The sequence below is a fragment of the Gekko japonicus genome, unplaced genomic scaffold, assembly GCF_001447785.1.
Source record: "Gekko japonicus isolate JY-2015 unplaced genomic scaffold, Gekko_japonicus_V1.1 scaffold35, whole genome shotgun sequence".
NCBI lineage: Eukaryota > Metazoa > Chordata > Lepidosauria > Squamata > Gekkonidae > Gekko > Gekko japonicus.
The window spans coordinates 2,310,421-2,322,230 of NW_015176453.1; the positions used below are offsets into that span (position 1 = coordinate 2,310,421).

The following is an 11,810-nucleotide window of genomic DNA, read 5'->3' on the forward strand; positions in this document are numbered from 1 at the left end:
AAAGAGTGTGAGAGAGTTAGGGGGAGAGGGGAGGAAGCAAAGGTGTGAGGAATGAAAGTTTCTTGAGGGTCTCCACTTGCATCCTTATAAAAGGGACAGTACAAAAACACATGTTCAACTGTTTCAACCACATGCAGTTGGCAAAAACAGAAACATTGGGAACAAGGAATACATAAAACTTTGCCTTGCAGTGGTGCTGAGGGTAGAAGTAATTTATCTTCTGTTTCATGAAGATTATCCCATCTATAGTACTTGTACAGGTGTTTGCATGTGGGGGGGAGGGGGTTAGCCAAGCAAAACACAATTTTTTTGTCAATAAGCCAGATCTGCAAATGTACTCTTGCAACTTTCTGAACTAGGTATTAGAATTCATATTTAATCTTCGCTTGTATGTATGTTCTTGCCAGCAAAGAGCTTTTCCCCATCTTGAGATGAAAAGAGCCATATCCAATGAATGTTAAGGTTTACAGAATGTTATTTCACACTCATTTGGTCCAGTCTGCTGTATCCAAGATAGCCACTATTCCATGGTTGCATGATTCCGTCTCTCAGTTTCATGATTCATTCAGGGCATGATTCTATCTTCCGTTAAATATTCCTTGTGATAGCATGTTTTGCAAGTGTTGGCAAAGTATGAAGTTGGCATAGCTTTCTAGCCATGATAGAAAGAATATCTAGGAGCAAATTAATAGACTGGTGCCGTGCCCCCCTGAGCTGCTTGTATGTTGTAATCCATTTTTGGTTCATTGGGAGACTGCAGTGTAGCATGATTGTGTCTTGCACCTTTTGCCTGTCTCTATTATCATAATTTCCAGCAATGGGACCCACCCTGGACAGTTCACCTTGGCTCAGGAAAGCAGTATGAGCCAACAGCTAAACCAACCCAGCCAGGATATGCCTGAAACAGGTAGAGGAGGGATGCAGACTCTGAGTAAAGTTGCCTGATGGAGACTGTTACATTGTCAAGCCTATCCTGAGAGAGCTACCCATGAGCTGAGAGAGTGCTCCAGGATGCTTAGGGTTGCTAGGTCCTTACCTTGTGCCAACGGGGGGTGGGAGGGAGCTTTCCAGGAGTGGGGGCGGGCCGATGTCCCCGTGCGTGACATCCATGACATGATAACATCACACAGAAGTTACATCATCACGCCTGGGTTTTTGCTGTGGTTTTGGGACAAACTCTGTGGTAAAATTTGGCTCAAACCATAGAGTTTTGCCCCAAAACCAGAGCGTCGCCATGCAATGTCCCCAACGTGATAACATCACTTCTGCATGACATCATCACATTGAGGATGTAGCTGTTGGGCGGGGCTTCCCCCTACCAGCCAGCTGGCTGGTAGCGGGCAGGAGGCCATGAAATCAGGGTATTCCCCACTCCCACCAGGGGACTGGCAATCCTAAGGATGCTTCCTAGTTGGGTGAAAGGATGGAGGGGAAAAGCCAGCCCTGGGAGGGGATTGGAAGAGTGGCCTATTTAAAAAGGACCTGCATCAGACCATGGAGGATGGAGGATTCCCATTCAGGCAATGTGTGAGAGTGGAGGATATGGAAAAGAGGAAGAATCAGGTGATGCAAGTCCTGCCCCTTTCCTGTTTGAGGCCTTGTGGGTCCTCTGCTGTAGGGAAGGTTATGGCAGAACAATGGCAATGTGGCCTTGATGAAGGGGAGCATCACACATACCTGTATACTACTTTCTTTTAGTAATCTACCATCAGGAAATTAGAGTTCATCATAGTTTGAAGAAGTATCTTTGATACATTGAGAATATAAAATTGCAGTGGGAGAGGAACTAGTTAGTTTTCCCCTGTCCACTGACAATGCTTGCAACAGTTCAGCCCTGAAAATGTGAGGGAGATGCAGAGGACCCAAGACAAAAGTACTCTCAAGGTATTATTTGGAGTTAATATTCTGAGGCATACGACAGACAGCAAGGGCATGTGTCCAAGAAGGAACAAATGCAAGTATCTACTTCAACCCATCCCCTGGATTCAGTTATTCATCTTGACTGAATTTTTGTGGCCATAAGCTGACAGTCCGAGTTGTCAAGGTGTGATCCTAAGCAAGTCAGCATGGCTTCTTTATTTGCACTATTTGTTTATTTAGGGAATTCTTACGCCAACTCTCCCAGGAAACCTGCCTATGGCAGCTTACAAAATACCATAATAGAAGTTACAAATTAAAAACCAACTTTTTAAAAAACAAAACAAAAAAACAACCCAACCAGAGAATAAAAACAAATCACTGAACAGCTTAAAAATGGATGTAACAACTTTCAGACTAAAAGCACACTATTTCATTTTGTGGTTGTTTCTATAGGAGTTATGTTTTATCACTTTAATTACCTCTGTTCCGCTTCACTGGGAACCAATTTCTGATGTAGAGTTCTAGGATACAAATGCTTAAAATAAATTATTGTGGCCATACTGGTTTCTGAGCTCTTCTTTGAACCACCCAGCAAACCCCTCCATCACTGTGCACCCTCCAGTAAATCAACAGTGGCTTGATTGACAGTCAGCTACAAGAGCCTGGTAGTGCCGTTTTCCCAGCAGCTCCATACAAAGGGCCTTTTGTTTGTTTACCTTCATTGGGTCCATTTATTTATGCATTTATCTGCATCATTAATGGCCTAATGAGCATCTTGGGGTGATGTATTCTTAGGGAGAGGCTGTTACACCACACTTCCTCTCATATCTGCAAGACTTACCTGACTCTTTTGTGAAGCTCATTGAGTAATCTAAGAGTCACTCACCCTGCACTCAGCCAAACCTAACCCTCGTAGGATTGCTATGAGGATAAAACAGAAGAGGAAAATAAAAGAGTGATTGACACAGAGGTACATCCTGCTAAAGTTTCTTTAGAACCATAGCAGGCTTTACCATTTAGTTTCTTCTTTTATGTAAAAAGCAGTCCTGAGATTTTTTTTGAGGCAATCAGGTAACATGACAATCAGATTTGTGTATATCACCAGTTCATGGCATTTTGCTGTACTTGATAGGAATATGCCTCTGTTGATGCAGATGGTCCCATCCAAATATAAATGATCAGCATATTTTAAACTAGCCTGATACCCGTGCTTTGCTATGGTATTTAAAGTCCGTAAATCCAGTTGTAATACTGATAATGTAAAGTTTGAAATGTAACATTTGTTGTAGGAATTCTAATGGAGAAGATTGTAGTGTAGAAAATGAAGTGAGACATACGTACTTTTTTTCTCTACTGAAGGACCTCTCTGTAGACTGCTGGGGTGGGCTCCCTCATGGCTTTAAGCACCCTGCAACCTCTGCTGCACCTGACAGACAACCGCCTGTTAGGTGTAGGAGGTGGGGGGAGTGTGTTGGAAGCCATCAGAGAGGCTGGGCCAGCAGCATCGCTAAGATGATCCTGCTTGGGCAGCATCCCTGATGGATTAAAGTACCCTGGTCCTGCTCCTACACCTGACAGACGCCCGCCTGTCTGGTGTTGGGGGGGTATGTTTAAAGGCATTGGAGGCTGGACCAGCAGCAGGGCTGAGGCAGTCTTGCTGACCAAACCTCCTTGGCAGCTGTAAGCATCCCACCTCCTCTCCTACACCTGACAGGCAGCTGCCTGTCCAGTGTAGGAGGGGGAGGGGGAAGAGTATTAGACGCAACTGTGGAGGCAGGGCTGGCAGGATCACTAAGGCTTTACTGCTGGGGTGGTAACTCCCTTGTGGCTTTAAGCACCCTGCAACTGCTGCTGCACCTGATAGATAACTGCCTGTTAGGTGTAGCAGGTGGGGGGAGTGTGTTGGAAGCCATCAGAGAGGCTAGGCCAGCAGCATTGCTAAGGTGATCCTGCTGGGGTGACATCCCTGATGGATAAAAGTACCCTGGCCTTGCTCCTACACCTGACAGATACCCACCTGTCTGGTGTTGGAGAGATTATGTCTAAAGGCATCAGGGAAGCTGGGCCAGCAGCAGGGCTAAGGCAATCTTGCTGAGCAAACTTCCCCGGTGGCTGTAAGCATCCCACCTCCTCTCCTACACCTGACAGGCAGCTGCCTGTCTAGTGTAGGAGAGGGAGGAGTATTAGAAGCCACTGTGGAGGCGGGGCTGGCAGGATCAATACGGTGGTACTGCTGAGGCATGCTCCCTTGTGGCTTTAAGCACCCTTCAACTGCTGTTGCACCTGACAGACAACTGCCTGTCAGGTGTAGGAGGGGGAGCATGTTTGAAGCCATAGGGTGGCTGGGCCAGCAGCTTTGCTTCACCTCACAGGTGGTTGGCCACTCCTTATTTCCTCAACTGTCATTAACTCTCTGTAGTCCCCTGTAACTGTTTTTTTTTTAACCTCAGAACACTGAGCTCTGCAGCTAAGCAATCAGAGAGTGGGGGTTGCAAGGAGGCAGCCGCCTGGCAGCCACATAGGAATCAAAGGGGGGAGCACATTTTACCTCTTTTGACACCCTAGGGGTCAAATTTCTAACAATCACTTCTTAGTGAGCATCTACGCCATGGTAGGAGCACTCTCCCCGAATTTGATGATTCTAGGTCCAGCGGTTTGGCCTGGGCGTTGATTTTACGGTGAAGGGACTTTTAGATATATATATAGAAGGGAAAGATTAAGCTTGTATTTCCATGTTGCCTCCCACGGGGTCTCATTTTTTGGCACCTATACACGTGTGCATTAGCAGCCCCTTAAGTTCCAGAATGCTGATCATTTCTTTTGAGAATAACTGTTTCTCTCCTGTTGATATTATATAATTCTTCTTTGATGTATCTTCTTACCATTATTTTGTTTTATCAGCCATTGTTACGGGCAATTTGTTTTCCTTTCATGTCTGTGATAGTGAGTAGGGATAATGATAGAAGTGAATAAGTCAGGTGTTTAGACGTGGTGTTTTTGTTCATTTGGTTGGTTGTGTGTGTGTTTGCATACCTTTGATGTCCAAGGGGTACTGAATGAAAGTAACGCTCACAAAAAAATGAACAAAAACAAATATTATATTACACAGCACACATTTTGCGTGATCCAGTGGGGCAGGTGCACCTCAGATGGGCTGGCACTACTGCAGTGTAATCAGTTTTCAGTTTGTCCATTCAAGAGCCCAAAATCCTTTGTGTCTCCCATTGTGAAACAAATTGTCAGCTCAGAGGTGCCGTGGCTGGGTTGCCTTAACTGTCCATTGGATGATCTTCCCAGAGGCTCAGTTTTGGCACGCCCTGTCTTTCTACCCCATGTATCCCTTCAGAGAATTTGGGACAGAGAAAATTCTATATCATTTTGATAACATCATCAACTTCAACAAGAGAACAAGTCTGATTGTTTTGTGGCTCAGATTGTTTTGTGGCTCAGTTAGCAAAGCAGGAAGATAGTTAGTTGTTCCTTTAATAGCTTTCCTGTTTACCAGAAATGCACATAATTGTTAATTGGCAACTGGCAAACAAGCAATTAGAAAGCAGCAATTTTTGCTGCTATTGAGCACCAAGTTTGATGAAGATGGAGAGTTTCACAGGATAACGATACCATAAAAATGTGTTTCCTGTTTTGACTCATAAAGCAAGACTGTTAATTGTAGTAAATTGGCAGATCTAGTCTGACACTGGGGAAAAAATCTACTTTTAAATTTGGTCACTGTTCGATAATGTTTCAACTCATTTAAATGGCCAGGCTGTTTCCAGCTGTTCTATTATATCAGAATACTCAAGCACATAACAAAAATTTACTAAGAGCATACTAGACATTGCACTCGGTAAAAAAATACACTTTACACATGTTGGCACTGAGCAATGATACCTTAGTAAAATATTTATTATAATTTGTTTCTCAGGTGCAGGTGAGCTTGCTATCAAAATTTCTCTTTATTGCAAAATGTTGCTATGAGCAAAGAAATGTTGCCACGGCAATACAAATCCTAAGAGGCCTGGAAAATCTCATTGTGCGGCAATTGCCAGTGAGTAACTAATTCTTTACTTTGCTGTTCACATAGGAAATGTAGCTGTAATATTTTGAAAAGGCAAAATCATGTATTCCAGCATGAATACTAATCTTCAGAGGGTAAAACTTAATTTGTCTTATTTTATTTCCTTTTAAGGCTTGGAAATGTTTACCATCTAAAGTATCGGAAATAATGGAAGAACTCAAGGCAGTTGAGGTATAGTAAAAATTCTAAAGTAAATTGTGGATAGGTACAGCAACCACCTTCAGCCTGATGACTCTGTGGACTGTTTTATGATACAGTGGTACACCTACTGTCCGAGTTGGCTCTAGAGGATGGTAAAGTCAAGAGTAGCAAAGAACCCCTGCCCCTCAATTGCTGCCATTTTCACTGTTCACAGAGCATTAAGAAAGCTCACAGAATTCTTGTTTTGCATGATCTTCCTCTTCCAAGTTAAGGGGGAGGCTAAGAGAACCCCTCTACCTGCCCAACCCAGGCTAGGAGTTCTCTTTGCCAAGAGGCTAGCTAGCTACAATTACAAAGGGGTTAAAGGTACCTGTTTTATCTTTAACTTGGTAGTGCTACCACCAGTCCTTTTACATCCCTCCAGTCCAGAGACAAAGGACAGACTCTTCACCTTACCGGACTCCTCTAGGGAATCCTCCCTGCGAGGTTGGCTCACAGCAGGAGACCTACAGGTTATTCTAGAGGTAGTAACCGACAGTCTCAGGCACCAGATAGCTCATTGCAGCAGTGGAGACAGAAACCAGAACTGGTGAATAAAATATATGTTTATTTAAGAGCAGAGTATATTAATAAAAAGTGCAGATTACTTAAGATAATATTGTGGGGAATAAAACAAGAGAGCTAAAGATTAACACACTAGCTAAACACTTATAGAACGTTGGTTCTCAAAGTCAAGATGTAACCCATTCAGTTCTGGGTCCAAGTGTATTCCGTCTCCAGAGTCCAAAAGCCAGGCTGGTTGACTTCAGCAATCAGAGCTTCCAAGATGGCCGAAAGGTGAGCAAGTAGGGTTGCCAAGTCGTACTTACTCACCGGCGGGGGAGCGTTGCTTCGGTTCGGGACCTGGCGAGGGGTACGTGCGAGCGCGCCACCAGAACGTCACAGGAAGTGACGCATGACGTAGAGCACGTTGGGGGTGTGGCCCCAATTGTTGGAGGGAAAACCATAGAGTTTTCCCTCCAACGATTGGGGCCACGCCCCCAACGTGCTCTATGTGGTTGTGTCACTTCCTGTGATGCACCCACGCTGTGCTTCGGGGGCGGGGTTCCCCTGGGGCCCGATTCCGCAGCGATGGAAATCGGGCCTCCAAAGGGGGGGTTTACCCGCCACCCGCTCCCACTTGGCAGCCCTATGAGCAGGGCAGAGTTACATGTCAGCTTCACATGCAACACCATCATGCCCCCTGAATAGAAGTTAAGTAACTTATTTATTGTCTGAGTCCCAGACTGATTGCTAGGCCTGGGCACCAATCAGGGTTCAAGCAATGTCTTCCAAATACAAGCAGGCCAATCAAGGAAAGGGTGATATCATTGGTTTCTGGCTGGTCTCTGGTCATGTCAGAAGAGCAGGTGATGTGATCTGCAGTTTCACAGCACCAGGCCTTCCCACAGGACTTAATTGCTTTGGAATGTTAACGAGCCAAGGCCGCAAGAGAACATCTTATCTTGCAGGTGCTGAGACAGGCAGTTCTCTCCAGCATGACTGTGTGAACTAAGGAGACTTAAAGACAACATTTTTAACAAGAGCAGGCCGCAGCCAGATTGAACCAAACTTTTAAAGCAGACTCCAGTTTGAGTGAACCAAAGTTCCGGACAGGAGGCTTATCAGAAGGTCCCAATCCTGGAGGCAGCTTCCTAAACTCAAAAAGTGAGTGAGAAGATGCACTGATGGCCACAGACATAGTCAGCTTTAAAGGGAGATTAGACAGATTCATGGAGAATAGGTCTATCAATGACTACTAGCCATGGCAACTAAAGGGAACCTCACAGGAGGAAGGCCTAAGCTTCCATGCCCTGTTGTTGACCCTCCAGAGAAACTGGTTGGTTACTGTGTGAGACAGGATGCTGGACTAGATGGACCACTTGTCTGATCCAGCAGGGCTCTTGTTCTGTTCTTAATGTCCATATTCAGAGGCTGTAAATCTCTGAATCCCAGAGTCAGGAGGCAACATCAGGAGAAGACCTTAGAAGACCTTGGTCTTTTATGCCCTGTTGTTGGCCCTCCAGAGGAACTGGTTCGCCATCATGCAAGACACACTGCTGGACTAGATGGACCACTGATATGATCCAGCAGGGTTCTTCTTATGTTTGTATGCTAATAGTGAGTCTAAAATGCCAGAGGAGCAGCTGTGGTTGTTTGTTATAGTAAAAAATGAAAATTAAAAAACGTTGGGCTTCTTCTTTCATTGTAGAAAGGCAGCATGCATATGTTTCCCAAGAGGTCTCACTTTTATCAGATTCGTACCTGCTTAGCTGCAGCAAGAATGCATCAGTGTGCCTTCAGACCACACGACCAGATTTTAAAGACCAACTGATTTATTGAGATACAAGCTTTTATGGACTAGAGTTCATTTGATCAGATGCATTCAGCTACCAGAGAGCTTTTTGTTTATAGAGCCTAATAACTCTCCTAGCAGCTTCTGGGATGGAGTCTAGCTGAAACCTAGTTCTAACTTCTCCTGTCAAAGATAAGACTTAGATGAGATGTTGGATCGCGAGGTGGGCTGGGGTTCCCTGATTCTGATTGTGTTGGTGCCAAACATTACTTGACAGAAACAAAGCTTACAAACACATTTGGGGGGGCAATTTAGTTCAGGACTACAGTGTGGGAGGAGGAGAAGCCTCTGCCTTCATACCCCATGTGATTTCCCTGTCACCTAGGGGTTCATTTGCCCCATTCCATGGCTGCACATGCAGTATTTTATGCAAGTGTAGCTCTAAAATGGGGCAACCAACCCCTCTGGGATGTTTCAGCTTATTTATTTATTTACGTATTTATTAATTCCATTTGTATCCCGCCCTCCCCGCAAACGGGCTCAGAGCGGCTTACATCAGTCGGTACAAGGCACCAGAAAGCTTGGGGAAAGGCCCACTGTGCAGAGCCGAATGAGACCCCAATACCCTTGCAAACTTTTTTTCACTCAAGTAACATTTGGCAGTGATACAACCAGGTCAGAGGAATACTAACCTGACTCCTGTCTAGTTTGGCCCCTAAGGAAGAAGAAACATTAGGTTCACCTGAGTGGTGAATAACCTGTAACCACATAGATCCTGTTCTGTATTACTGGGCTTTACAAATGTAACAATTACTAAGGCCTGATCTGCATTGCATAGTGTAAAGAGTTTGGGGCTCTGGAAATTCAATATGCTAGAAATATTGTTGGCTTTTTACAAGAAGCTTGTAGAAGCACTAGCACTTCCAAGAACCACCAGCACCTCTGGCTAGATAGTCCCTGTTCTTTCAGAGAGTTTGGAATCAGAACTCCATGGTGGAAACTACCAAAAGCCTCATTCCCCTGGAGTATATTGCAAAGGTTCTAGCTACCAAAGGCAACTCCTGACATCGCCACAGAATTCTTGAGGTGGACTCCTGAGGTAGCAAGCGAGAAATGCATCACCCCAAATATGTGGCATGGAAACAGAAATCTCCCTGTGATGGCTGTATTGTCTAGACCAAGTCTAAGAAGCTGCTATCAGAGGGTTGGGATACAGGTGTCTAATCATGCTGCACAGAATGTCTTAGGGGGAAAAAAGAGAAAGATTAAATTTTGGATTAAAATCAGATTATGTGTCAGAGTCCCAGCAATCTTTGGCTCAAATAAAACCCTGTACAACACCTGATAATTTATCTGTTGCTCTTTAACAATAATTTCTTCTCTCAAAACTTCTTCCTTGTTTGCAGTTCTTGCCTCTCATGCACTGGGGAATGTATCTCAGTTAAGGCAATGTTGTCTACATCTCTTCACATAATTATGTGCTGCTGTCTTCAACAGCATTTGAAACAAATTTTGAGTCAAGTGGTACCTTTAAGACCAACAAAGTTCATACCTTGAATAAACCTTTGTTGGTGTTAAAAGTGGCACTTGACTCAAAATTTGTTCTACTGCTTCAAACCAACACAGCTGACTACCTGGATCTAACATTTAAAACAGACTCACGTGAGTCTGTGGTAGTGGTAGCAGCATACTTAATTTGCGATGGTGACAGAACTTTTAAATATGCCAGAAGTTGCATCAGTCAAAGTTCCATTCCATATGTTCAGAGCAAATTCTGGAAGAGGAGTCACAGCATGGCAGTCTCCAATCTTGAAGTGAGAGTGAATTCCCAGAGAAATCGCCATCACCCCAAATGGCAACTCTTGATGGCTTTACATCAAAATGGCTGTGTGTTTTAGATTTCCACCTGTGTTCTTTTACGGCACACTAATTCTGTCACCAGATGACTCATAGCCATTATTTTCTTCTCTAAATAGAGTCTTTCTCTTACAAACAAACTTACTGAGTATGCTATTTACAGTGTTCTAAAGCAAACAATTTTCCAGCATCAGACAGATCATTTGTTCCACATTATAATATTTTTGCATGTGCTTCTATGCTAACTATGCCAGGTATTTTTAAAGAGTGACAGCCTGTGTTTAATGGAGGGAGAAAGTTTTAAGACATCACCAACAATTCCATCAGCCCATGTTCTGGCCATGCATGTCCAGCAACTTGAAACTGGAGGATTTACTATGAGAAATGGCTCTTACAAGTGGACTAAACTTAGGTAAAGAGACCTGTTTTGATTTTAGGGTACACATTTTAAGCAATGTTTATGATTATAAATACATATTATATAAACTTGTGTCATTTTCAGGATTGTTTGCAATTTGAATAGTTTTGTTCTTTTATGTATCAGCTCTTAAACTGATCTATCTCTCTTATGTCTTTTCTCTTCACAGAAATATTTCAAAAGTTGTGAGCCAGGTTCATGCGTTTCAAGTAAATCCCTACACTTTCCCCCCAGACCACCAACTGCAGGCTTGCTTAAGACAAAGAATAGCTTCCTTTAACGATGTCGACATTTCTGTCTTAGCAGCTGACAACTATGCCAACTTTCACCAAACACCACCTGAAAAGCAGTCCCGGAAAATTAGGGACACATTATACAGGATGAAGGCAATGTTTCAGTAGTTTCTTATGTTCATTTTTTCTTAACCTTTTTGAGTAAAAGAGTTTCAGTTCCTGGGCCAGTTATGAGATTGGCATATGTGAAATTTTCTGTAAGAATTGTCACCATTTTGAAAATCACATTGACTGAGGTATATATGACTTGAGTTTAGAACAAAACAAAAAATAAAGCTCTAAGCAAAAGGGCTTTTTTTAGTGCCTTATATAGAAGCAAGTTGCCCTTGGATGGACTTGTTGAAGCTACAAATAAATGTAATCTTACAAATCCTCCTGCATGTTTGTTTTGTCTTGGAGGTGAGAGGTTACGAGAGAGTATGAATTGTATTGTTATATCAGGTCTGAATATTGCTCTCATCAATATATAGTTTTTTTGTTGAGATTTCCTTTTCTCTTTTGATTTTATATGTATGGACTGCTTTATTTGAGTGCGTTTGGCACTATTTCTGTCATTGATGCAGAAAGATATTTCTAAATAATGACGAGTAAATTCCCCATGGCTTGAATAATAATTGAGTCACCAATTATGAGCAGCATCTGCAAATGCTTATTTTTTTAAAGGACACTTTTTATCACGACTTTTAAATTGACTGGCCTGGTTCCCCCCCCCCGTATGTACATTGTCGCACTGCTGCTTGGGAACTGTATCATGGATAGAGGCAATCAATTATAGCACATTGCCTAGGCAACCATGCTATGTTCTCTTTACTTCCATGTACTTTCTGT

General features: G+C 43.3%; 1 protein-coding gene across 1 annotated transcript in view; it reads left to right on the top strand.

Annotated features, from left to right (window-relative positions):
* KNDC1 (kinase non-catalytic C-lobe domain (KIND) containing 1) overlaps nt 1–11,141 on the top strand; it is a 120,745-nt gene extending 109,604 nt beyond the window's left edge. Inside the window, exons 27-30 of the mRNA XM_015426889.1 lie at nt 5,786–5,908; nt 6,050–6,109; nt 10,526–10,683; nt 10,859–11,141. Coding sequence (XP_015282375.1) covers nt 5,786–5,908; nt 6,050–6,109; nt 10,526–10,683; nt 10,859–11,090 — 573 coding nt within the window. The 3' untranslated portion in view covers nt 11,091–11,141. The remainder of the gene's footprint in view (nt 1–5,785; nt 5,909–6,049; nt 6,110–10,525; nt 10,684–10,858) is intronic.
* The last annotated feature ends 669 nt before the right edge of the window (nt 11,142–11,810 follow it).